This window comes from Trypanosoma rangeli (assembly GCF_003719475.1).
Source record: "Trypanosoma rangeli strain AM80 chromosome Unknown Tra_15.4_contig_00149, whole genome shotgun sequence".
Taxonomy (NCBI): Eukaryota; Euglenozoa; class Kinetoplastea; order Trypanosomatida; family Trypanosomatidae; genus Trypanosoma; species Trypanosoma rangeli.
Window position 1 is genome coordinate 1 of NW_021705900.1, and position 25,524 is coordinate 25,524.

Sequence of the window (25,524 nt, forward strand, 5' to 3'; positions counted from 1 at the left end):
GTGTGTGGTGTGTGTATATATATATATATATATATATATATATATAATGATAACCATAGCCATACGAATATTATCATTAACGATCATAAAAGAGCAACAAAGACCCAAACAGACAAGCACACGCACACGCACAAATCAAACGAACATAATAACAATAAAGCACCCCTCATACACCCTCCAATATGAAAAAGCGCCTTATGTTTCTCATTTGTCAGGTCTCTCATATGGAAGATCATTCTCTCCTCTAGCATCGGTCATCTAGAACTAAATCCAAATTACAGCTCCCTCACAAAGGCTCCCACGCCAGCATGCTTTGACGCACGCGCCAACGATCCTCTTTTCGACCCTGTTGTGTAAGAAACTTGTCCTTTTCCCACATCTCCCGCATTTGTTGCCCGCGACGAACAGGATCTGACCGATGTCGCAGCGTAGAACCGTCTGGTCCCAAAACAGCGCATAAAGGCGCGCCCAATCCGCCACGGTACTTGTAACGAATATCACCTGTAAAGCTGTAAATTGTGTTTGCCCTTCGCTGACTTAGTAAGACGCGACTAGGGCGTAGCGGCATCTCTGGTGTGGACAGAGGGTGCTGTGGACGACCCTCGTAACACATGGCTAAGTTCCTGCCGCCCTCCTCATGGGAACCAAACTCTGTGTAATCCTCTTCACAATGCTCGTCTTCCTCATCGTCAAGATGTTCGCCCCAAGGCTCGGATAACTCCTCACCGCCGTATTTATTCAAGTATAGGGCCCTCAGTTCCTTTTCATACCGCCCCATATGGCGCCCTAATCGTGCCTGTGGGGTCAGATACGCTGAAGCCAAAGGATGCAGACCACCGCCCCTGATGCCGCCTATCGTGCTAACGCCTCTTGGAATCATAATAGACTCCTTCGCTGAAAGTGGCTTGTTACCTCCCACAGGAAAAGATTGGTTGGGGTCCACACGACGCATATTATGACGATCCCTCCTCATTGACTGTGTACGGCCCTCCACCACAACGCTTCCACCACTGGGGCACGACAGTGGATAGCAGTGTTCTCGATTGGCCCAAGTCGCCGCAACCCGCCCATGTCCAGGGTGCCTCCCAGTTCCTGTTGAGTTCATCGGCGTTGTGCGGCCCCCACGAACAGAGTGGGAGGACAAACCAGGCCACTGCTTTTGTGAGGTGGAGGTCTGTTGCGAACTTCCTTCGTCGCTCTCCACCTCCATGAGTTCATTTTCATAGGGAGCCATGGTCACATCGTTAGCTGCATGTGGTGGGGAAGCGGATGACGGACGGAATCTTTTATTTCTCTGAACAGAAGAGGAGGATTGTTGTCGCTGCCGCTGCCGTTGTTGCTGATACTGATGTTCGGCCTCACTACAACGGGCCTCTCGCACTTGTTGCAATGTTAGAGCAATGTCGTCTGCGGAGGGATTGTGATATCCCAGTGAGAGCAGCACCCGTCGCACCTCGTCCACTTCAACAGCATCCACATCAGTCATTCTGCAACAAAAGACTTCACGGAGGGGAGGAGGATTGTCGTCGCTCGTACTACTAGCGTCTGCGGTGACGCCTTGGTTCTATTCCCGCCCTCAATCCTGCAGCCAGGCTCTCTCCGTATCGCCGAAATATGGGCGAAACAGAAGACAAAAAAAGGAAAAGATGCGTAAGGCAACTGCTTCTACCAGACAGACCGACGAACCCTACTCCTCACTGGATACGGTGGGTCACGGGCAACTAAAGAGGAAATTCTATGCTGGTGGTGTGGGGAAGAGGAAAAAAATAAAAATAAAAAGATGCACAGAACTCTCAGAGAAAGGAAGCAGCGAAGAAAAAAAAACACGCCCTAATGCTCAAGCAGACGCACAGAAAAGGAATGGAAAACCAGGAGGCACTAAAAAGGCATAAAGGTAAAGAGTCGCATGGGCGCCAAAAGAAAAAAAAGCAAAAGGGCAAAAATGCGGTGTTCCGGGAGTAGAAGGAGAAAGGCGACACCAGAATCACTCTTGAACTAATTAACCCTCACAGTAATAAGCATGCATGCGTATATGTACATCTTACACATTCTGAGGCTCGCCTTTTTATTATTATTATTATTTTGTTTCCTCCTTTCGTAATTATTTATTTGTCTCGTTTTGAGTGTTTCCTCACATTTGTTTCGCTCGTCAGTGTGTTCTCTTTGACTTCGTTTTCACCTTCCCCCTCCCCCCATCCACCCGTCGTTTGCGTTTTCTCTGATATCCAAGCAATAAAGGTGGACGTGACAAAACCAGACAATTTTGAGGCAGCGGTGACGGGGAGGAGAAAAACACGGCTGTACACAACTTAACTGTGCGCGTTTGCGTGCGTGTCAACTCCTGTCATTTCCTTTAGGATGTCACTATGAGGTACCATCAATAATGTTTCTCCTCCTCTTTATTAACGAGTCTTAACACGCGTTTAATGTTAATATTAGTGTTATTACTTTCTCTGGTGGTGGTTCCCTCCTGTTGTCCTCAGTGCTGTTTTGTTACTCCTCTCTTCGGCAATGACAACTGTGTCTCCTACAGAACCTGACACCTTCCGCCCTCATTCTTGTCTTTTGTTTTTCTTTGTTTCCACTCCCTCCTTCACTCACTCCGTAGGCTTCTGCCTACCTCCTTGCAGTGCGTGCATGCGTCCGAGTACAGCAGGAGGAAAAAAGAAAGTGGAATGGTGGAGAGGAGGGGACGTCAGCACACGGAAGTCCGTTCTTGTGAGACGACTCCTTAACTTTTCATTTTCACACTTTATCCGCTTCCTCTCGATGGCCTGCAAAAAAGATGAAATTTCCGTCCGGTCACTTGTGTTGTTTACTGCGCCTCTGTTTAATTCACTCTCGCTCTCGCCCCACTCATACTGCATTGCAACACGCTCACACAACACGATTGCGTTACTTCTCCAACAGCACCGTGTGACTGCCAGCAATTGGAGTCCTTTTTTGTTATGCTGTGCGTTTTCTGCTTCTTATTCGCCATCTCCTCCACCCCCTTTGCTTCCTCGTTATCCGGCGCCTCAGTTATTGCCCGCCCACGTCACAAAAAAAAAAAAACATAAACCGGGGCTTCACACGAGGCCTTCGCCGCATGCACGGAGGAGAAAGCAGTCAAGTGGAAGGCTGCCCACCACCTCCCATCCCCTTCTACCGTTCCTTGTTGTTGTTGTTTTGGCCTTCTTGATATTTCGCCTCTTTTCGTGTTTTTGATTTTCATGCTTATGGACCTCACCGTTTAATTCCTCTTTTTTCCCCTCTCCTTTTTATTTGCATGCTTTCTTTGCACACTGCGTCCACCCACGATTTGCGCTCCGCCTTCTGGGCAGTCGCCGGGCCGCGTTTGCATGCAAGCAGATGAGCCGAAAGGTACTCCTCTCCTCCTTCGTTTGTTTATCTTTTTGGCGTGTTTGTTTATTTTCTTCATTAAGAGGGCGGCGGGTGGTGGGTCAAGTTCATTCATATGTATATATTTTTTATTATTATTTTCTGTTCGCCTATTTGACTCCTCGTGTTCGTTAAGACGGCAAAGCAAAACGGCATGCGGAAAAAATTCATTTTTTCTTCTTTCTTATTCTTACTTTTTTTTTGGCCGTACTTTTTTAATTTATTTTTTGTTTTTTTTTATTTTTGCATATATTTTTTTGGGTTTTTTCTTCTTTTCGTTGAGGCGGCGTTGGACATATTTTTTTTTAGTTGTTTAAAAAAAAAAAAAAAAAGAAACACCACCGCGATTCCCGCCGCCTCGGCGATGTCAGACTTCCCCTTGTCGCTTCATCTCCATGGAGATAAATAACATATTTTCCCCTCGCTCTATCTGCTTAGACGTGTTAGTCTGTCCTACCGCTTCCTCTGTGTGTGTGTGTGTGCGTGTGTGTGAGAGAGAGTTACTCGCCAAGGTATGCGGCAAAGTCCACCGGCAACTCGTCAATCTGCGTGTGGTAGTGCGACTCAATCTCGCGTAGTACCTCCACGTCCTTTTGCGTCACAAAGTTGATCGCCACGCCCTTGCGACCGTACCTGCCACCACGACCAATACGGTGCAGGTAGTTCTCCTTGTTGGTCGGCAGATCAAAGTTGATGACGATATTCACGTGGTGCACATCAATACCGCGGGCCACGAGGTCCGTTGTCACTAACACGCGGGAGCTCCCGTTGCGGAAGGTGCTCATGACCCTTTCGCGGTCCTGTTTAGGCATCTCAGAGTGCATGCAACTGACGGTGTGGTTGTTCTGGTTGAGCTGCTGTGCGAGCCAGTCCACCTTACGACGGGTATTGGCAAATATCACACTCTGCGCAATGCTCACAGTCTCGTAGAGATCCATGAGTGTGTCAAGCTTGTGCTCCTCTTCCACCGCAATAAAGTACTGTTTGATGCCCTCAAGGGTCAGGCTCTCGCGCTTCACAAGAATACGCGTTGGCTCGCGCATGAACTTCTTCGTCAACTCCAGCACATCATCCGGCATCGTGGCGGAAAAGAGAGCAACCTGAATCTCCTTCGGCAAATAGCGGAAGATGTCATAAATTTGTTCAGCAAAGCCCTGAGAAAGCATCTCATCAGCCTCGTCAAGGACAAGGACACGAAGGTACTCTGTGCGCATCGCACCACGCTTTGTCACATCCACTACACGTCCGGGCGTTCCAACGGCCACAATGCTGCCGGCCTGGAGTTTGCGGTAGTCGTCCTGCACTCGTGTTCCACCAACAAACGTCGCACAAAACGCCTGGTTCCCCTCCGCAAGGAATTCGCCAATGCGGGTGATAACCTCCGCCGTCTGCAAAGCCAATTCTCGTGTAGGGGAAAGCACAAGCCCCTGAAGAACATTGTGGCGAAAGTCAAGGCGCTGTAAGAGACCAATGGAGAACGCGCCCGTCTTTCCAGTTCCGGACTGCGCCTGCGCAATGATGTCGCCGCCACGCGTGAACGGAACAATGGCACGCTGCTGGATGCTGCTGGGCTTTTCAAAGCCATGGGAGTAAATGCCACGGAGGAGATTCTGGTGCAGCGGCATGTCGTCAAATGACGGGATCGGACGAATTCCGGGCTGGTCATCCAAGAAGGAGTCCTGGTCCTGTGGCTCGACCTTGCCTTGCTGGGCCATTGTTCCCTTAAAAAAAAAAACTGGTTGGTTCGCTGAAAAAAAACTGCCGTGACGGAGACGAGGAGAAGAAAAAAGAGAGCGAAAAAAAAAAGATGAGATAACCAAAGACATCGTTGTATGCGGAGGACGAGGAAGAAGACAGAAAAAGGAAAAGGAAAGGGAAACACACAGAATCAGTGCTGGATCCACTTCCTCTCTCGCCTCATTGCGCCCTAGACGCACAAAGACGAGAAGACCTTTGGCGCATCGTGTCCTCCGCCTCCTCCTCGTCGAACGGTTCCCCGCGCGGCAGCACCCAACAACCTAAGCAACAGCAGCAAGAACGGGTTGCAGCGGGCGAGAGAAGCGCCAAAGCAGAGCAGCTACACGTTTTTCCCACCTTCGTGTCCGTGGGGCACAAATACACCTGGCGGGAGGGAATCTTCACCGCCAAGGCGGAATTCGTGCCACCATCGCGCCGCAGATCGCACAGGCGAACAAACGGCCCAACAACCGAATAATCCTCAACGGAGATTAGTTCCGGCAACTCGCTTGGGCCTCCCACTTGGCAGTGCGATTCAAACCTATTTCCGTGACCAATGCGCTGCACGTTTGTAATACGCGAAAAGGATTTGAAGTGGTTGTATGGGCCAATGGACATGGGCAAAGCAGAAGATGCAGCTGTGGCCACGGTGGCCACGTCCTTCCCGCTCCGCTCACCATTAATGATGCAGGCGTGCTCCTCTACAATACAGTAGACACCAAAGTGGATCGGTCCACGTTGAGCAATGATCACCGCAAATGGGTGCACAACACATCCGATAGAGAAATGTACAGGGTGAGGCCCCTCCACCACCGCTAGTGGACTGATGTAGTTGTCTAGAAGTCCCCCCCTCGCTACGGCGGCCATGGCACTCTGTATTGCTCTCGAAGAGAGTATGAAAGGGAGCAAGTACGGAGGTGGCGTCAATGGGGACACGGCGCGCCCGCCCCTCACGCACCGTTGAGGCAAACAAAAAAGCACACGGACGCGCGCACGCACACGCACACACACAGAAGAATGGAAAAGAAAACAAGACGATACAAAAAGGGAGGTAGAATCAAAAAAATACTAAATCGCAAAGAGGCAAAGTGCGCAAGAACAGAGAATCAGGCGGCATAGATATCCAACACGCAATTTCATTCACATCAAATGTAAGTGCGTGTGCGATTCTTTGGAGAGAAAACAGCAGCCAGTAGGCAAAAATAAATATAAAAATAAAAACGTAAGTGCAAAGGTAAAAAAAAAAGGCTGCCAGTTCATCCCCTACATATGAAGAGAAATAAAGATGAGCCTGCGCCTGAAATAAGGTCCAGGCTCCCTTTTTTTCTGCAGACTGTGAGTGCACCAATAGGAGAATAGAGTCTGTTTCCGTGCGCGTTCAACGCCCCCAATGAAGCGTGAATTCCTCCCACACATCAACAACAAAAAAATAATAATAATAATTCAAAAGGCCAATGAATTTGATTACCGGGCTCTCCCTTCTGAAACGCGCAACGCGGCAACCTGTGCCCCTTCCACACCCACCCAATCGCCGGGCTCCCTTCCGCGTGGAAAGTGCCGGTAAGTGAGAGAAATGTAAATTAGAACAACAATACAAAAACGGATATACACCTCTATTCAAGAGCATGCGCTCTCACAGACCCGCCTCCTTTGCTTCCGCTCCTGCCACGCCAAAACCTTTAATCGTCCGCTCTCAGGCAACACTACCCAACGTCGCATCTTCGGCAGCAGCCACCCACGGGGCCCGCAGCAAGGCGTGTGCGCCTCGGCGCTCTTCCGGGTTCCATTGCAGGCACCTCCTTAAGAAATCTTCAAACGCAGTCCCCTCCTCCTTCCCCAGCCGCTGCTGAATTTGTTTCCGCAGCCTCATCCAGGCCGGAGTTACCCCACGGCAGCAACATTGGACCGTCGAAACGTGTCGCTCAGCGGTGCCTCCATTTAACGAGACATCTACGGACTTGGCCTTGTGTGCTACTTCCGAGAACTGCTCGGAAGCATCACCGCCAGAGCAAGCACACGAAAAAAATGATTTCATTTCATTGCTATCATTACAATACAGCAGCATTTGCTCAGATTTACTAAGGAAGATAAACCGACCATGAGAATCAAAAAAATCTCGCACATATTCACCCAAAGGTGTAGCAAGAATATAGCGCGGCGCAGGGGGCCCAAGAAGAAATATCATGCTACGCAAGTGGTACACGTCAATGTTCTTTTCACGAGCATCGAAGTGACCAGCACGACACCAAAAATCCTCGTCACCACGCTCATTATCATGCTCCACAGAAGCGGAGCCCGCTTCATTAGTTCCTTGAAATTCATCAGCAATGGAAGGATTCTGCTCTTGTTCTTTTGGTGTCCTTGCCTGCTGCTGCTGCTCCTCCCGTTCTGAGGCCTCCATAAAATCCCGAACACAATCAAAAAGAAGACGACCAAAGACAAGCTCAAAAGCAATGCAGGCCACAGACCAAATATCCAAAGTTGCATTATAGTCCTTCCCCAATATGATCTCTGGAGAGCGGTATTCTCGTGACTGAAGCGACACACCACGCTTATAGCATTGTCGTGATAAAAGATCCCGCTCCAAGTCATCCACAAGGCTCGTTGTGCACACGGATGAGGAGGGCAAGCGTAGGGAGAACGCAAAATGACGCGATAGTTCGAAACTCGAGCTGCCTCCTTTGGCTCCAGACGAATCAATTCCTGACATGCTGAGGGAAGAACAACTGTCACCGATGGGTAGACTGTTAGTGTTGGCGTTGGGCACAGCCTCATCTTCCACTGTTTCCCTAAATTTCCTGCAGCTGGTTGACCCATCCTTGAGGATGGCGCCATGGCCCTGACTCGAACAGGGAGGCAGCATCATGGCGTGGTCAAAGTCAACCAGTTGTATCGCGTACGGGGAGTTCGCTCTTGCCCAAGACGGACCCGCTCCCTTAAACATCTCACAAGCGGTGTTGCAGGTACTTCGACTGCGCCCCGTGCGAGGGGTCCCAACGATATTTAAAAATGGCTGCGGTGACACGACGGGGCTCCCGCCTGCTCCAGTTCGTGAGGAACAAGTCGTGGACTCGCGATCGCGCGACGCTGGCAACTTTGGCCCGGTCGACACAGAATCACCAACGTGTTCTGTAAAGAAGGTTTTTAGGCCGCTTCTCGCGTCCGCTTCGCAGTCCACAAAAAAAATATTTGCAGGCTTAATGTCTGTGTGAAGAATATGCATCGTTGCAAGTAATGCAAGGCTCTCCAACACTGAGCGAATAATACTACTGGCGGCACTTACCAGTGCCCCCCCAGGCCCGCACTCACTTATGACGGTGTCCAGAGAAGCCTTCATCACATCCATAACAATGCAGTGATGCACACCAAATGTACCTTGGTGAGTAAATCGGTCCCGCATAGAGGACAGATGGCCTGCTGCAAATGCTCGGGTCTTCTCCTCACTGTTACTTTGAAAGCCGCTTTCAAAGTAACAGCCGCAGCCAAAGAAGATGGCAGGCAAACCATCCCCGGTCGATGCTGCTGACAAGGAGTTCACGGTGGAGATCTTACGTGATTCCACACCGTGGCAAGGAATGGAAACATGCCGTTGTAGCCGCACTGCATTTTTAAATTCCCTAATGTACGTCAACATCAACGCCTCACGTTGGGCACGTTCCTCATACATCGAACCGCAACGGAACACCTTAATGGCAACCAAGAATGGTTGATCCAAGGTTGAAAAATGCTTGTGCGTGTGATGTTCGTCAAGTTCACAGATGAGCTGACTGCGGGAAACAGTGCACTGATATAGGTCCACTGCAAGCCACACACAACTACTGCGACCGCGGCCCAACTGACAGACCAATGCAAATCGATTTTGGAGAACGTCACCCGGAACACAGGCGAGGTAGCCCTCTTCCCCAAAGTGTTTTGTGTCCCCGACATCATCTCCCTCGTCTTCATCCTCTTCCACTTCGAAGCACTCCTCGTCGTTCTTGTGAGAATTATCCCGTGCAGAAGAATACTCAAAATGAAAAGTTCTGCCGGAATGCTTGGGGCGTGCTGTCTCCTTTATCATAGGCATAGCATCCCCCTCATCGCTGCCGTCCTCGTCGTCCAGAGACTCGTTACTATCGCACCAAACCAGTCGCCGGCGACATCCCATGTACCCATTGCTGGCAGCAACAACAGCAGCCTGTGTCTCCCATTGACGCACAATAGCAGTAAGGCCGCTGATGTGAGGAATGGGGACTGACTCGCCATTGTTGTTGTCGTAGATGGAGTGCGTGGGCCTGATCTCATCCTCGCCAGAGAGCAGAGAAGTTGACGTTGGCACTCTGTGGTCGTTAGCTGCACGCCTTGTCGACCGCCCACCCCCACTGTCGGGGGTGACAGCCTCAGTACTGCCACATACGCTGCGTGCAAGTAACAAAGACGCCCTTTTTCCTCCGCCGCCGTAAACATATGCCCTTTCCCGCTCCCGTACCGATCGAATTTGTTCCATCGCTGGCCCCAGCGCACACGCGGCACCCAAGCTGCCAGTTGTGCTCTCGTCAGCTGTGCGCCACACCTCGAGCCAATAATTCGTGTTAGGCAGTGGCAGGCCCTGAGTCTGCGCTGGCATCACCCCGAGTCCTCCTCCCCTCTCACCACGCAGAGACACCAACACGCTGTTCCCTACGAAAGCCTCTGCTTGAGTGGCGCAGCAAGCGGCAAGAGAAAGAGAAAAACAGAAATAATATGAAGATAAAGTATTCTTTTAAGCCAGCAAATATTTGGGTTCAATGTATGTCCTCTCACCTCACAGACGCAGTTCCAAAGGAAGGAGCGCAGTTTCACTAACAATAAACAAAACGGGGTAAAAGATGAATATGGGGATAAACACGCAAATTATATGCATATGCCTGAGGGGAAGTAAGCTGAAGAAGCAAGCTGCACACATCAATAACGTCGCTCTCCAGTCATTCATGCGTCATCTCCGGTCCGCCTTCAACCCGCCTATCCTTATCCTCTTGTTATCCTAAAAGCGGCATGCCCCATTGCATGCACAATGAGTCTGCAGGGTTTTATATGCGGGGTGAGGTCCCATGGGCATACACTATATATTTGACAGGTCGTGTCCTAGTGAGCATATTCACAGTTCCGCGCACTAACTCCAAGCTTCCATGGCGCTTAATCTGCAGCCACTTTAGCGCTGTGGAACTAAGTCAATGCGCTTGTAGTTTCCTCCCTTCATGAACTTGAATCACACACGGCACATACGTGTATTCACAGGGTCCAAGTCACCGTACTCCCCATGGAAGAGATCCGTACAGGCAGGGGTTTCAGTTACACCATCATAAATAACGTACTTATTCGTGTGATCATCGCCAGCAACTCGCACAAGATTGATATTGGGTGTAATCTGGTGTTGAGACACGTCACCAAGCGCATGGACGCGAGGCGAGAATCGCACTTCGTCGTCAACGTCCTGCCAGCTGACAACAGGAGTATGTTGAAGGAATACTATGCAGACGTCGCCCCTGTCTACATCTGTGGCGGTGGCAGAGACAACGTCACCAACCTCCTCCGCGTTGGAGGACTCACTCGTCTCCACCTCAGGAAAGGAGAGGACTTTGACACCGTTGCTCATATCCATGCACCCGCCCACACGCTGCTCCTCCATCTGTTGCAGTTGGTGCGATGCGCCACAATGGAGTCCGTCTCCACTGCAGAGAATATATGGGCGTCCGGAAACGCTTCCGCCCACATATTCACGCTGCCCCACACTTGCCGTGTAGGAACAACAATGGTTTTTACTACACGCTCTTCGTCATTTGAGCTTTTGTAAAGTCGCGCTAAATGTCTTTGGGTCGGTTGCGATAGGATTGTAAAGAACCGTGTGGGCACCGTCCCGCTCAACTAATCGGCGTGTCTTTTCCAATGCGCCCCGCTCATCCCCAGCGGCATGGCTTTGGCGCGTGTGTGAGTGCAAAGAGAAATTCGGGGCAAAAGTGAACCTACCACTATCGCTGATGTTGATGTGGCGTTGTTTGGCCGCCGCCTTTCGCCACCGGTGGCGCAGCGCGCCTTCCTCCCATACCGCAGCGTCTTTTCCGAGGCGTTGCTGCCACTCCTCCCGCGCAGCCGCCTCATCCGTGTCGCTTGTGAAGGTTGACATTTTCCCTTTCGTCTCGACCATGTATGTAGTCCGTTACAAACACCATTTGTGTTATCTAGCTTGCTGCCGTCGTCCTTCATGAAATGCACCCCCTTGATGATCTTCATCGCGCTTTGGCACTCCTCGGTGAGGTGCAGCTGCGGGGGGAAGGCTGGGAGGGATCACTCTGCTTCTCAATGAAGTAAGGGTGACTGTACACGTCGGTGGGTCATTTGCCGCGAAACAGCACCGCCAGCGCGGCGAGCCCCTGTGGTAAAGTCAAAAATCCACGAACGATAAATATGTTTGGGTTATGCACGTCAGTGATGAGAGTGAAGTTCCTTCGCAGTTGGTCCTGCATCATGTACGCGGCCGTGGGCATCATATTCCCCCCTCCCCACCACCCACGCGATAGTCAAAGCCCTCGTCACGCCATCAAAACCAACCTCCCCCCGCCGGACCAACAGAAGCCACAACACGGCGTGTGTGCAACAAAAACTGAGCACGCGCACATGCACCGACAGCGATGATTTCTAGCCACGGTACTCTACATAAAAAAAAAAAAAGACACGAAGGAAAAGAAAGAACGCGTGTTTCACATGTATTCCACTTTCTCACCTCCAGCATAATGCCCCATTTAGAGGAAAAAAAAAAAGTACTACAACCTTCCGCATTAGTTCCCCCTTCCCCACCCCTCCCAAACTTATATATTCGTTTTTATAATTGCATGTCTATGGTGTTTCTTATTATTTTTATGTGTCATTGCCGTTTTGAAAAACTGCAAGTCAGCATATATGCGGAAGGTTTAACGTGACGGAGAGGCCACAACCTCATATAGTGCCACCAGAAACACCCACATGGAGTACACCTCACTGGTGTATCCCTTGACGTACACGCCAATCGCAAAGCTAACTGCATTTGTGCCCACCTCATGCACTGCAGTCTCGAACACCTGTTGCAGGATACATTGATAGGCTGTGTCATGGGGTTGATAGGCGGCATTCACGGGGCTTCCCATAATGCAAAGATGGGGCCTTCCTACCTTCACTCTCGTGTCGCCATCGGCAACACGACCCCGCTCCTCCCCTTCTCGTTGGCGGCGTCGCAAACGATCCTTGAAGAGGTCTTCCCTAAAGTACTCATTCAGCATATCTCTAGCTCGCATTGTCACAGCCTCGTGCCGCACACTGGCATGCCGGCAGAGTTCATCCTCGGCATCCCTCAGAAACACCTGGAGGATTGGAGCAACACCGTGGTGAAAGGCAAGATGTCGGTTGTTGCGCCACCCAACCAGCGCACGACGGACGGCCTTGCGCAACTGCTGCTCAATCTCCCGCTCCTTCCGAGGCTCAGGTATTGAAAAGGGCAGTGTCTCCCGCTGCAAGGGGGCAATAAAGGGCAAACAGGCCCTCACATTCTCGTCCTCGTGATCAAAGCATGGCAGCCAAAAATGCCGGTCGTTTAGGTCCCACTCCATCCGGTGTGGGGCCCCACTCAGCTGCACATTCGCCCACAGCTGATTGTGCGACGCCACCATGTGTACGTCACGAAAAAATGTGAGGTGAGGGTTGTGGACCGGGCACACCCAGCCTGTGCGTGGGTCAATCAGGCGAAGCTCACCAGCAAAGGAATGCAGAACCACCACCACGTGATGATGAGTGACACCTCTCCCTGTCACCACGTAGGTCACCTCCCCTGGCGCAAGAAAACGCAAAAAATGCGCCAGCAAGAGGGAAAGCTCCTCGTAATCACCTTCTCGTACGCGAAGAAACTCTGCGTTTGTGCTCCACACATCATTATCACCCCATGTAAGCGGGTCCGTCTGAAAAGGCAACAATGACACAAATCGAATAGCCTCTTCAACTGTTGTTACGCTTAGTGGCGGTGGACCCCCATTCGCAAGAAGGTAACGACACACTAGAGTGAAGTCCCCTGTTGTGCAAAATACAAATGGCTCAATTTCCCGCATGTGAGCAACAGGATTCACTGAGGAGAGACGCTTTATTGCTATCAAAGCATCACGTCTCCACTTCATTGCAATCCCATGTAAATACTGCAGCTGTGCTGAAACATTCAACTGTTTTAGAAGCCGTGAAATGGTGGCGTGGTCAAGTTCCCTGCGTGTGGTGCGGCCAAGTGGCGGCCACAGCGCAACGTACAATTGAACCGACGGGGGTGAGTGAATCGCTGCGTCATAATGCAACCTTGTGGGATTCATGGCGGCGCCAGTGTCGCGTCCATCTGGAGAGTACCCCAGCACCCACCGCGGAGTGGAAAGGGAGAACTGTCCCTCGACACGGGCCTGATCAGCCTCGTAGAGGGTAAAAAATGGCAGACGCAGTATCCCCAGTAGGCGACGCTCTGTTCGGTAGTGCGTCTCATGGGAAACAACTCCAGCGAGCAACGAGGTTGGGGTCATCGGAATCTCAACCTTATCGTACACGGATATCACAATGTCGTCCTCAATGAGGGAGAGGGTCTCGTCGTCAAGGTCGGGTGGGGAAAAGGGAATGTTGAGGGTTTCAAACCACGAGGGGGAGCTGCCGACCTCGCTGCGCGAGACGACAGTTTCATAGACAAATGTGACTTCCACAAAGGGCTCCAGTGGTGTACCATCCAAGCGCTGCGGCAGCGCTGTCGCCTTCATGATGTGTACAACAATGCGGGTGCCTTGCTGCATCACGAGGCCCTCGCGACCCATTTTGTTTATCTTCGGCCGCTCCTCACGCCGAGGGTTTAGTTGACTTTCCGGGGTCAGGCGGAAGCCCTTCACTGGGCGCAGCTTCGGTAAAATAACGTGCCGCTCCAGAATTTCATGATCCTCCAGCTTGCGGGAAGAAAGACGACAAGCCTTGCGGCGGCGCATACGTTGCTGCCACAGCTGCAGTTTGCCGTTGCGTGAAAGTGGGCTAAGAAGGAGTGCTCTGGGGGACAGATCCACCTCCAAATCAGTAAGCAAAGGAAGATCTGAGGGCAACTCAAACTTCAACTCACGTCTTTCGCGTGCTGCAACACGTGTTATACGCTGCTGCAACTCATAGCATTCCGAGTCCTCTAGCGGAATGGGCACCTGGAAAAGACGGGCCTCTACCACATCTTTTGGGGTGGCATGGGCCGTGTAAAACAGCCAGCGTCGGTGAAGCAGCTCCAACCGTTTACTCTCATCCTCACCTTGCAGAGAAAGCGGCGGTCGACCGGGGATGGATTGACGTTTCCCCTGCCTACGTATCTTCAGTGCCATGCCGTCGTCGCTGGATCCTGGAAAAACAGCCTCCGTCCCTTCAGACAACGCCGTCGCGTTTCGTCTCAATTTCACGTAGTGGGCCTTAAGGGTGGCCAGGAACGGTTCATACTGCGGATCCAACGGATCTAACTCACCGTGCAGGAAGCGGTCCTCAATTTCCTCGATAGTCATTCCTTGTATCGTCGTCCACGTTGTCGAGAGTGAAATGATGCCTGGCAAAACGCCGCTTCCGTGCTTGCCGTACGTCGTGCCACGGTAAGAAAAAGAAATCGGGGCCTGCAACGGCAGCAACAGATGCACCCGAGTGAGTGCAGGTGTAACGCTGACGGTAGCAATCACGCAATCACCATCCGACCCACCTACTGAGAGAATATGCAGGAGTATCTCCTGGGGCTCCTGCAATGTGAGTAGTTCAAAGGTTTCATTAAAAAAAACTACCTTTGACGAATTCAATGCACGTGGGGCCGTACTTCCCATAAACTGTGGAGTAACCGCAACATTAGTGCGAGCAAACACGAACACCCTAAAAGTGGGCAATTTGCCTTCTTGCAGTCTAGACGACGACATCAATAACTGCGGGGACGGCGGGGACGCCCCGCCACTCTCCAAATGCATCCCTCCGTTAACAGGTACTTGGGATGATGCAACCACCCCCTCAATGACCGGCGTATAATCTAATAAATTTTCCTCCTGAATGGGAAGCACAATCGTCCCCTCGCTATGGCGCCGCAAGTACATGCGGAAAGGCGTCGCTGACAGTGGTGTCTGAGGTCCCGGGCCGTCACTCAACAGGGACATAGCTCCATCAGAAAGGCCTAAGAACCCTCGCCGTAATCCAAACCCCTCGCCACTGTCATTTTGCGATGGCCAATAGGAGGAAGAAGCGGCAGTGACCTCGTGCAAACCTGCCCCTGCATCGGGCTGCTGAAATGGGACAAAACACCCGTTTGGATCTTCACCACGCAGTCGCGCCAGTTGCTGCCAGGCAGACACCATCGCCTTAAGGTACACACGTTCAAGCTCACAGGTGAGATTTAAAAGCTGCCGCAGTGAGTCTTTCAAGTGTTCCTGTTCTTCCGTCAGGCGAGGCTGCTGCTCCAAGTTCTCTAGTTGAGCCTTGTAGAACTGACGGTTCTTAAGCTGCGGCAAAAGGTTCAACTCCACCATACGATACTGCTCGTAGCTGTCCAAAATTTTAGAAACAAGTTTGTCCTCCTGCGTGAAGCTTATCCATGGCTTGGTACTGCCGTGGTAGAGGGGCTGGTGAAGGCCCGCGGAGGACACTAATGAAGTGTTTGTCATGCCCGCAGTGTAAAAAGGCCCAGCCTGCAAAGTTGATGCCGCACCTTCTCTGGAAGCTTCACCGGTATGCTGCCACGCAACCGCTACAGTGGGGCGAAAGCGGATGTAATCAATATGAATAAAAAATGAGTTACTCTTCCTAGCGGCTCCTCTCGTTTCGCTCCACTGGAAGTCTTCGCTAGAGCGGGGCACAAATACGGCGTTTGTGTTGTACATAGGACGAACATTCCCATCCGTGATGTAATCCGCATGAATCCATGGTGTCTGCGCTCGAAATCCGTCGCTTATAAGTTGGGCTCGGTTTCCGTGCAGATGCCTTGGCGATGCAAAGTTGTCCATGAGAATGGACTTCCGCACGACGGATGCATGCAGACGTTGCACGGCCGGGCACAACAAAACGCACTGTGTCCCGTCGTACCCGCCAGTGTCGGGAATACCCAAAAGCTTCATCGCCGCCCCTTCGGCACCGTCAGCCAGCATTTCAAGTAATTTCTGGTGTCGAGCCGTGAGAGACTGCGAGAGTTGGTGCGTCATGCGCTTCGCGCTACCGACATACAGCCACGGCGGCACAAGTTGCGCCAACGTTTCCTCTCCAACAGGCTCTTCAGCCGCCCTAGTGATGACTGCCGTCTCTTCACCCTCCAAAAGTGGCGGAGGCGACAGCAGCGTCATTTCCTGCTCTTCTGCTTCTTTTGTATCTTCGCTTTCAAGACGCTCAACCACTCTCGCGGAGGGTCGACAAAACCCACCGTCCTTGCCCTCCGCAACCGCCTGCTCGAGGGCCTGCGCAGCTTCCACATCGGCAGCTAGCTGATCCAGCGCCAAGGCCGCCACGCTATCACTCGACCTTGCCCGCAGCGATGTGCTGTTCAGAAACAGTTTCAACTCCGTCAACCGGCGTAGCCACCAGGGTGGCCGTGATCTTGCGGAGGCGTCGAGCGTCCGCAGACATGTCACTCCATCCGCCGCCTCCCGCATCGCCTTGACCTTCATGAAGAGTGTACCCGGGTTTTCGGGGTCATAGTCCGCCGCGTTTGTATCGAGCGTCTGATCTTCCGCCGCCCCTGCGGTGTCAAAAGGCAGAAGAGACGCTCGGGCCTCACCGCCGCCGTCACGCGCCCCCCTCTTCTTTAATGCGGACCGCGGTGCCCCCACCTCGTTGGCATTTGATGTGCCCACCTTGTTGAACATGGCCGTCCCTCAAACTGCAGCTGCCCTGCGATGGAGACAGCCCTCTCCCTGTCTTACACACTTTTTATTGCCCTTGTCTTTTTCTTCTTCTTCGTCTCTTTCCCTCTCCTTTTGCTCCTGGAGACAAGTCTTTTCCCCTGCGAGAGTCACAATGCACCACCACAACTCCTGCCTCCACGCACCCCGCCCCCCCTCCCCCGATCACTGTGGTGTCTATGTATGTGCTTAAAATATTCCGGTCCAAAAAGACTACAGAGAGGCCAAATGATACAGGGATTTGGGGTATGTATGTTAGTGGGCGTTCGTAGCGGCCTCTCCGTAGTTTATTTTGATGTTAAGAAACAACCCAGGAGAACAAAAAACGAGGAGCATAATAACAGCAATCACGCACACACAAAGAAAAAAAAAAAAATTAGAATGTAAAGCTGCCCATTGTTGGTGGGCATCCCTTCGTGTAACGGAATCGCCGCATATAATGGGAAGACAGGGCTAGTCATATGCGTCAGGCAGACACATATACACCACTGCCCCTCCTTTTCAACCTCTTTGAAAGGTCACGACAAAAACAGATCCTCCGTCGTGGGTTCACTCCAACTCGCAGGCTCCTCCTCAGCTGCCGCAGTGTCTGTCCTCAACGGCGCTGCTGCCGCAACTATTTTTTCACAGTCATTGCGTGTTGCAGTCTCCTGAGGTCGCTGACGCCCTGTCCGGACCTCGGCGAGCATAGCCTTGTGCTGCGTAAGGCGATCCAAGAAATCCGCGTCCACCTTGTCGCCGTAATAGTGACGCAAGCACCGCACCAAGGCATCAATATGCGGCGACTGAAGCTCCTCCACCCGGCCCCATAACGCCGTCAACACCGGTTGAAGAAAGCGCCGATGCGGGGCCAATGCACACGACGTCGCACCTGCAGTGTCATCCGTTTCCTTGTCGCAGTCATCGTCCTTATCACCCCTCGTGATATCTGTCCTATCATTTACTATGACTTCTTGCGTCAGCAGCGGCGGGGGTGGAAAGTGGAAGCAGAGTGCCATTGTCAAATCCACCAACTCGGCAACTGGCAATACCTCACAGGACCGTCGCGTCAGGCGCGCTGCAGACGCCGTAGCCACCGCCTCGTCTCGCACCTCACACTGACACAGTGCAATCAGAAGATCCGCAAACAAGTATCTTGGCACTCGCGATACTGAAACATGCACCTGTGGAGCCCACTCGGCGCGCTGGGTCCGTAATGTGTTCGCATCCCTAGCGGTTGCCTCATCCTCATACATATGAAGGAACAGCTCCCGGCAGCCATCATACGTGGCGTGAAGAAGTGTGCGATTCACAGGATTACACAGCCATAAGGTGCGGCTACAGTTGGACTTCTCCTCAATTGCCTTTGCCGCGGTGAAACAAGACAATAGGGCCGGCATGAGATGGAGTACGTCAATTGGATAAAGATCCTTGATCACGGGGCGAGTGCGCAGCAGCACCCAAGGCATAAGCGTATCATTGACTTTCTCCTGCCCTGCATAAATAAGAGTTGTGAGGAGAACAGCAAGCGCGCTTGGCGTGCATCCAGCAAGGATATTATCCATGCACGCCGCCGGCGTTGGCGGTGGTGGTGTTGCTATTAGTGGTCCACGCATAGCAGCAGTGTCATTGGCCTCTGGAGAGACAACAAGACTTTGATAGATGGCCCAGAGGCGATGCAGCAGCACGGAAAATACAGGACGATCCCTTCCATCTAGAGCTGCAAACCCATTAAAAGCCAAAACAACATCCCCTGCCTCCAGAGACGAGGCTGCCTCTTCCACAAGACGCGTCCGAAGCTGCTCCCATACATCGCGGAACACACTTCCATTGCCGTGCGGTCGCCGTGTGAACTCATCTGCTATCACGTGAAAGGCAGGAAGAAGCAGTCGCCATGGCCCCTGGCGCACATCTGCAAGAAGCACACGGCAAAGACGGGAATACAGGTGCGGGAAGAAGACATTGGAACACTGCAGGGCAGTAACTAGCGGGGTCACCGTGTCCAAGGGAACAGTGTCTTGTAGTAAAAGTTTACTCGTCTGCTTCAAAATGGCTTGCTTCGCCAAGGCGCACTCACGGCTGTAATCGTCATGCGATAAAATGTTCAACAACATCGCCGTCTGCACAATGTCCAGCTGGCGGGCGACGTCAATGGCTGTAAAGCGTGAAAACCAACGCTGTACCGAAAGCGGATCCACCGTCTGTGGTATCTGCGATGTCAACGACACCATACCCCGCACAAGCCACGGAACCTCCAATGCCGAGGCAATGGCGGTAAAGTGCATGATGACGCTTTCTTGCGAGCGACGCGGAAGCTGCGCCAGAGGAGAAACGCACATTCCTGCCACGAAGCTTCGTAGGCCCAGGGCCTTGCCATGACGTCGAAACACGGCAAGCGCCCGCGCCGCATCCAACGCAGGGAAGTTTGTGGCATCCGGGGGCTTCACAGTCGCCATTTGGATGCTATGCGGTGTTGTGCTGCTAGAAGAAACAGCAGGTAGCGCGGGCGACGGCAGCAACATCAGTGCGGTGGCCAGCAACGACAGGCCTCCCATTTTTGCGTCTGTCAGAGCCGCCTCGTCGGTGAGGAGGCGATGCGCCAAACGAGAGTGAAGGGGGTGGTACGGAACATGCGAGTTACGCCGCAGCAACGCCTTCGTCACACGAACGACATCTGCCACCAAAAGTCCATCGAGAGATCTCTCCAATGCCGTTGCCGCCAAAGAGTACACCTCCCCCCAGTGGGGGGAGTTCACTGCCGCCAAGGCGCAAATGAAGCTCGCCGCGCTGTCAGCGCTTACCAATGCGCACGCCTCCGTGGAGGCAGCCGACACCACCATAGCGGCAGGTGGCACTACATTGGGGCCATCCTGGCTCGCGTGGTGGTACAGCACAGACGCCCGTTGCAGAATGGCCTCGACCAAAGGGAAATAATCCTCCTCGGCGCCCACAGTCATACAACCACCACCACCCACAATACGCAGGAGCTCTGAGCATTGATCCAAACTCATACAAAACAGGTGCGGCAACCATAAAGCTGTGAGTTGAGTTACAGCACTGCCTGAAACAGCGTAGCGGGAGTAGCACCGCGTCAACTCAAAAAGGACGTTCTCGTCAGTGACACTGGCGGGTAGAGTCGTCACCACTTGGGGCAAAAGAATTGTGTGCATGAGTCGGTGCAGTTGAAAGTGATTCCTCACGTGCAGTCGCCCAAGCAGCCTGGCAAAAGCGATAGCGGTTTCACCTTGAAACGGCGCCGTATCCGCCTCCACAGCGGTCGCCACAAAGTGTGCAGATAAAAGGTGATTTGTGGCGACGTGCTGCGGACCATTCAGCGGGGCTGCAGAGGTCTTGTAGCGCCGGAGCAGCTCTGTCCCTATTGGGCCAATGATATCGTCGGAAAGCGCACCGCACTGCTCCATGCACACCAATACCTGCACGAGTACGGACGGTGGCAGCAAATCACTTAACTCGCGAGTGCGCAGCGCAAGCGCCCGTCTGGCACTTTTGAACGCCCGCATGAGCGACAGTGAAGATCCAACCAAAGTGGCGGGTACTGTCTCATGGGCGTGGACTTGCTGCCCTTTGAAGACCCGCCGTGCATACGCATGAAGCCTCGGCAGACGACTCCAAAGTACTACGACGAGGGCCGCAGGAAACATGCGCTCCGCACGCATACCTGTAGCCTTTGACACCGCATCAACAACACTTAACGTCTCCGTGAGAGTCTGATACGCCTCTGCCACGGACGACACGGATGGCGGAGTTGTATCTGGATTCTGCAGCAGTACCGGCAAGGCCGCTGCCCTCAAGCGGCAGAACACGTCTGGCCACTTTTCAAGCGGCGCGTGGATTGCCACATCGTCAGTGGAGGAGCCGATCACTTTGGCCCCGCCAACGATGAGCAGCGACGCCGACTCGAGGGCCTGATGCATCGCCTCCAGCAGAGAGACCAGTGCTTTCTCACTGAAGCTTGGCTCCTCCAGGTTTCCATGTCCTACGTCATGTGTCGGAGAATTATTTTCTCCAGTGTGCAAGGAGTGCGCCGGAAGTTGCAACGCCACGCCGTTGCCAAGTGGAAAGCTCCCGCAGCCGCTGTTGGCAAAGGCATCCCCCCCGTTCTCCTCCTCCTTCACGTCCCCTTCCGCTAGTCTCCTCCCACGCAGCTGGCGCTGCTCCCCACCGTCCCGGTTGATGCGCCTGACGCCATCACGTGCCAAAAAAGCCGCCCCCATCGATGACGCGTGGCGAGACTGCGGGGGGAGACGCACGGCGGCGATGTGGCCTCTTCGTCCCGCCCCACACCCCCACAGCTGTGCCAGCAGCCAACGCATTAACTCCTTTCGCCCGCCCTCCCTCTAGGCCGCCACACTCAAGGGAAACCGGCGCAGAAGCAGGCCACACACAAAACAGGGGCAATCAATGTACTTTTGTTGTTGTTGTTGTTGTTTTTGTTCGTTTGGTGAGAACCAAACGAGCAACGCAAGAAAATGAAAGAAAGATAATAATACTAATATATATATATATATATATGAAAGCACATAGATGTTCCCGCCAATTTGTTTTCACCAACCATCACCTCCTCCTCCCCGCTCATGCACGCAGAGACGCTGGCAAAGCCGATGTCTGCTTGTGTCCCCTCCAGAGGCAAGAGGTTTGGAGCGAAAAAAGGCTACGACCACAGCAAATCAAAAACAGAAATCCAACGCCTGTTTGTTGCGCTGCCCACAAAAACCACAAAAGTAAAGGGCACATCCACGAATTCGATCCTGCCTCACACCAAAACCCCAACACACACCGTCGCCTTCATGTGTACCTCGTCGGAGAGCCTGTCATACCGCCACACTACGTGACATGAGCGCCTCAGCAGAGACATGCACATTGGCAGAGCTGTACCGCACGGTGAACGTTAGTCCCCCTCCGCTGCACCAACGCGTAAAGGCATCTGCATGACCACTTGTAGCAAAGATCTCTTCAATGGTGGAGCCAACGATGTGGGCCCTTAACGGGTTGTTTTTCTTGTAGAGAAGGTAAACCTCGGCGCCATCCTCAAAACGCACCCACAATGTTCCGTCGGACCACGGGCCCTCCTGAGGCTCACCTGCGTCACGCACGACGGTGGGGAGGTCAATTTGCTCCTCAACAGCCGCCAGCACGTCTTGTGGCTGCATGTGAGACGTGAGCAGCAGGACAGGTCGCGGGGCGCAAACGGGGCATGCAGGATTGGGAGAGAGCTCCGTCACGTACGATGTCAACCCCCCACAGTCCGCAGCGCCGTTGAAGTAGGAAAAGCACTGCATCGATGGAGCAACGCCTGTCAAGAGCTTAATAAGCTCGAGAGACGCCTGGCCTGCCACCAAGGCGTTGGTGAAGCCGACCGCTGGCACAACGTTCTTCACGACTCCAAGGACAAAATAAAAGTCGATGTCAGGCCCCATGATACAAAAGAGTTCCTTGCGCTTCTGTGCTTCACTGCGGATCCACTCAATGTGTGCCGCGTTGTCGCTGTCAAGTGTCTCCCCGGGACGTAGTACGTTCCACAGCCGGAACTGCACATAAAGCACGCAGTGCGCTGGAGAACGAGGCACATTCTCCAAGGTGCAGAACGGCACCGTCTTCCGCGGCGGGTAAATGTCAAGGTCACACTCAATGCAGGCCGTCGTTCCCGTGTCTAAACGAATAACGCGACAGGAGGCCTCATACCCTTCCGTGCCGGTGTCAATAAACGGAATCGAACTGGTAATGCGTTTCTCCTTGTTTCCCGTCGATCCCTCCCTCGTGACATCCACAATCTCCCAGACGGCAAGTTCCGCAATCTTCTGATTCATCCATCGTCGTGCGGCCACGGAGTCCACCGCCAAAATAACAACATGAAACTGTCGATAAAAGCCGTCATGTTGGTCCTCAAGGCGTCCAAACACGGCATTCACCCTCACACCCGGACAACGCCGCTCCACAAACGCTGCAGCCACCTCCGCCTTACTGCGCCCAATGTCCGCCTCCGAAAAAAGAAACTGGCGGTTCAGATTGGAGAGTTCGATGGTGTCCATGTCCACGACAGTGATGTCCGTAAACCCGCTCAGTGCCAACGTGTGCAGTACCTCACAGCCAATTCCGCCCGCACCCACTAAGAGGAGACGCACCTCGTCCCAGGTGGTGTTCTCCGCGTTGTATCCTGCCACGGCGAAGGCAGGGGGAGGAGACCGCCGCACAAGATGCTGCAACCCACGTTCATTGGTTGTGAAGGGCGTGCGCAAGCCGACACCTGACATAACTGCTGCCCTCCCCGCCCACCCAAACTACCCCTTACTTTTCGCGTTTTGCTTCTGCCCGCCACTTACTCCCCCCGCTGTTGCTTTTTGGGTTGGCGGCCTTCACCTCCTGCGCGCGGTGGTCTCATGAAAGTAAACCTATCCGCACGAAAGAAGCGAAAAAGCAGCGCATGTACACGACAATAAAAAAAAAAACAGGCGAGAGCCTGACGCTTCTCCCCAGCAACCTGCTGGTCACACGCAGCAGCGCCGCAAGATATACAACAAGCATAAATTCACCTACGTTTTTATGGTATCAGTGGGAAAAATCCCCTGACGGCAGTAGCACTGCCGAAAAAGAAAAGATGGGCAGTAACACGCAGACAAAACAAAAGCAAAACGTGCGCATACATGAAAAGAATTGTGCAATAAAGAAGTAAGCGAGTGCGTAGGCACAAGAGGTAGGAACAATTGGCAACCCTCCCGTGCTAGCTATGCGTACCCCCCCCCCCCCCCTCTCTACGCACGCAGCCAAGTAGGCACATTACTGCCTAGAAACTCGCAAGCTCTCCGTTCCTTCTGAACATGTTGCATCATTCAAGTAAAAATACAAAAATGAGGAAAAAGAGGAAGAAGTGAAAAGAAATAAACATCAAATAAAATTGCGGTGAGGAAAACACTTGAAGTAAAACGGATTTTTCGTCATGTCTCTGTTTCCTCTCCAGATACTCTGCCCCACGGGTTTCTAACCACCTTTCCCTGTAGTCCGGAGACAGGTAATCGCACGTGCATCCCTCGTTTATTGTATGCACCTACTGAAGTTATGGTCACTTCGACTGTGAAGTAGCTTTGGTTAGCCACGCGGAACCCACACCCCTCACTAGTGGGGCGTCGGCAACCCCGGATACTTGTCGCCTGTTCTCCACAATCTCACGAACACGCTGCGGCCGCCGTGGTGCACCATGGCTGCCCCTTGACGGCTGATGGTTCATCTCAGCGACAAAGTGCAGGTAGGCCTCTCGGGCAAGCACCCCACCCGAGTAGTTCCCGTAAAAGGCCTCGGTCAACTGCTTGTAGTGAAGCGTTGGTCCAGAAGAGACAGACGTGCCTCCGGCGTCTCGCCACCTCGTTGTCGGAGAGGCAACGCCACAACTAGCTGCCCCATCTGAAACGGCGACGTCACGGTGAGCATCCGACGCATTGTGCTCCGGCCGCCACGCAACAGGCTCCTCACCCTGTCGCGCAACAATCCGACCGTTCCGTAGCAACAATGCTCTCTTCCTTAGGTCCTTGATTGAGTCTGGACGCGCAAGTACAAGAGCGCTACTGGTGCTTCTGCTTCTGCCAGCATCGACACCCCGTCCACTAAACGGCACCGCTGGAGGCGGATGCAACAACGCATCACCTTCCAACGGCATCAGGCCCGGTTCAGTTATTGGGAAGGGCAGAGTTTCAGACCTAACTCCCGGGCTCCCCGACAACGCCTCAGCAAGGCTACGAGACGAGACATCCACCACATGCTGCGAGGCACGATGACTAGGATTATAGGACTGGGACCGCCCATTGAGGGGAGCAGTCCCCCTATACGCGGAGGCTTGTATACGCCGACGCGGTCGATCCGCTCTCTCCAACAGACGTGCGGTATTAACCACTGCTTGCCCAACCTCCGCATGATACTCCACGCGTCCACCCGGTGTGCAGCTCAGCGGATCGTAGATCGTGGCAACCCCTCTGTCACTCGGAACAGTGCAACCTCGGGACGCTAGAGAGCGGCGCAGCCCACCAGACCTCGAGGGCGGATGCAACGCCGACACGCTGCCGTTTATACTTCTACTACCCCTCCATCTCTTAGGATCCAGTGCTTCTGCCCCACTTGCCCGGTTGGTCGGGTCCGCGGGGCAAAGAAAATGATGCATCCAGGCTCCCGCGTTGCCGCACGGCCGCTTGTCATCGTCGCCTTCGCAAACTACTACAGGTACGGATGAACCGCGATTCCCATGGATCATCGCGGCAGGCCAAAAACACCACGGCAAGAAGTCACTGCAACGTCGTCACTGAAGCGGCGGGGCGGTGAACACCTCTAACCCCCCCACCCCTCCACAAACGGACGTCAGAAGAGAAAGCGTAGAAAAAGTGGGAATACCCACCGCTGGCCAAGGCACAGCCCCCGTTCACCTACAAAAGAGGGAGAGAATGCAATCATGGAGGTCACACTTTGCCTCATGGCGCGCTCCGCATCCCACATATATATATATATATATATATATATACAGACAGCACAC

The 25,524-nt window shown here is 53.0% G+C and overlaps 10 protein-coding genes across 10 annotated transcripts, besides 12 other annotated features; all 10 read right to left on the bottom strand.

Moving 5' to 3' along the window:
- The first annotated feature begins 14 nt into the window (after positions 1 to 14).
- Positions 15 to 46: a microsatellite.
- A 49-nt stretch (positions 47 to 95) lies between these two features.
- Positions 96 to 155: a microsatellite.
- A 131-nt stretch (positions 156 to 286) lies between these two features.
- TraAM80_04860 (uncharacterized protein) lies at positions 287 to 1,486 on the bottom strand (the record flags this gene model as incomplete). Its single annotated transcript, XM_029381768.1, has 1 exon — positions 287 to 1,486. One exon carries the CDS (start codon positions 1,484 to 1,486, stop codon positions 287 to 289), a length of 1,200 nt encoding a protein of 399 aa, XP_029238228.1.
- A 576-nt stretch (positions 1,487 to 2,062) lies between these two features.
- Positions 2,063 to 2,082: a microsatellite.
- A 1,614-nt stretch (positions 2,083 to 3,696) lies between these two features.
- Positions 3,697 to 3,717: a microsatellite.
- A 130-nt stretch (positions 3,718 to 3,847) lies between these two features.
- Positions 3,848 to 3,873: a microsatellite.
- An 8-nt stretch (positions 3,874 to 3,881) lies between these two features.
- TraAM80_04861 (putative eukaryotic initiation factor 4a) lies at positions 3,882 to 5,096 on the bottom strand (the record flags this gene model as incomplete). The annotated part of the gene is made up of 1 exon (XM_029381769.1): positions 3,882 to 5,096. One exon carries the CDS (start codon positions 5,094 to 5,096, stop codon positions 3,882 to 3,884), a length of 1,215 nt encoding a protein of 404 aa, XP_029238229.1.
- A 123-nt stretch (positions 5,097 to 5,219) lies between these two features.
- Positions 5,220 to 5,260: a sequence feature (A-rich).
- Positions 5,261 to 5,298: 38 nt separating this feature from the next.
- Positions 5,299 to 5,985, bottom strand: TraAM80_04862 (uncharacterized protein; the record flags this gene model as incomplete). The annotated part of the gene is made up of 1 exon (XM_029381770.1): positions 5,299 to 5,985. The coding sequence occupies one exon, from the start codon at positions 5,983 to 5,985 to the stop codon at positions 5,299 to 5,301; it is 687 nt and encodes a 228-aa protein (XP_029238230.1).
- Positions 5,986 to 6,069: 84 nt separating this feature from the next.
- Positions 6,070 to 6,130: a microsatellite.
- A 186-nt stretch (positions 6,131 to 6,316) lies between these two features.
- Positions 6,317 to 6,364: a sequence feature (A-rich).
- A 447-nt stretch (positions 6,365 to 6,811) lies between these two features.
- Positions 6,812 to 9,724, bottom strand: TraAM80_04863 (putative protein kinase; the record flags this gene model as incomplete). The annotated part of the gene is made up of 1 exon (XM_029381771.1): positions 6,812 to 9,724. One exon carries the CDS (start codon positions 9,722 to 9,724, stop codon positions 6,812 to 6,814), a length of 2,913 nt encoding a protein of 970 aa, XP_029238231.1.
- A 621-nt stretch (positions 9,725 to 10,345) lies between these two features.
- TraAM80_04864 (uncharacterized protein) lies at positions 10,346 to 10,765 on the bottom strand (the record flags this gene model as incomplete). The annotated part of the gene is made up of 1 exon (XM_029381772.1): positions 10,346 to 10,765. The coding sequence occupies one exon, from the start codon at positions 10,763 to 10,765 to the stop codon at positions 10,346 to 10,348; it is 420 nt and encodes a 139-aa protein (XP_029238232.1).
- Positions 10,766 to 10,912: 147 nt separating this feature from the next.
- On the bottom strand, positions 10,913 to 11,260 carry TraAM80_04865 (uncharacterized protein; the record flags this gene model as incomplete). The annotated part of the gene is made up of 1 exon (XM_029381773.1): positions 10,913 to 11,260. The coding sequence occupies one exon, from the start codon at positions 11,258 to 11,260 to the stop codon at positions 10,913 to 10,915; it is 348 nt and encodes a 115-aa protein (XP_029238233.1).
- A 784-nt stretch (positions 11,261 to 12,044) lies between these two features.
- Positions 12,045 to 16,976, bottom strand: TraAM80_04866 (uncharacterized protein; the record flags this gene model as incomplete). The annotated part of the gene is made up of 1 exon (XM_029381774.1): positions 12,045 to 16,976. The coding sequence occupies one exon, from the start codon at positions 16,974 to 16,976 to the stop codon at positions 12,045 to 12,047; it is 4,932 nt and encodes a 1,643-aa protein (XP_029238234.1).
- Positions 16,977 to 17,036: 60 nt separating this feature from the next.
- Positions 17,037 to 17,089: a microsatellite.
- Positions 17,090 to 17,530: 441 nt separating this feature from the next.
- TraAM80_04867 (uncharacterized protein) lies at positions 17,531 to 21,325 on the bottom strand (the record flags this gene model as incomplete). The annotated part of the gene is made up of 1 exon (XM_029381775.1): positions 17,531 to 21,325. The coding sequence occupies one exon, from the start codon at positions 21,323 to 21,325 to the stop codon at positions 17,531 to 17,533; it is 3,795 nt and encodes a 1,264-aa protein (XP_029238235.1).
- A 96-nt stretch (positions 21,326 to 21,421) lies between these two features.
- Positions 21,422 to 21,451: a microsatellite.
- A 41-nt stretch (positions 21,452 to 21,492) lies between these two features.
- Positions 21,493 to 21,524: a microsatellite.
- Positions 21,525 to 21,823: 299 nt separating this feature from the next.
- On the bottom strand, positions 21,824 to 23,263 carry TraAM80_04868 (putative ubiquitin activating enzyme; the record flags this gene model as incomplete). Its single annotated transcript, XM_029381776.1, has 1 exon — positions 21,824 to 23,263. The coding sequence occupies one exon, from the start codon at positions 23,261 to 23,263 to the stop codon at positions 21,824 to 21,826; it is 1,440 nt and encodes a 479-aa protein (XP_029238236.1).
- An 806-nt stretch (positions 23,264 to 24,069) lies between these two features.
- Positions 24,070 to 25,248, bottom strand: TraAM80_04869 (uncharacterized protein; the record flags this gene model as incomplete). The annotated part of the gene is made up of 1 exon (XM_029381777.1): positions 24,070 to 25,248. The coding sequence occupies one exon, from the start codon at positions 25,246 to 25,248 to the stop codon at positions 24,070 to 24,072; it is 1,179 nt and encodes a 392-aa protein (XP_029238237.1).
- A 237-nt stretch (positions 25,249 to 25,485) lies between these two features.
- Positions 25,486 to 25,512: a microsatellite.
- Positions 25,513 to 25,524: the final 12 nt, after the last annotated feature.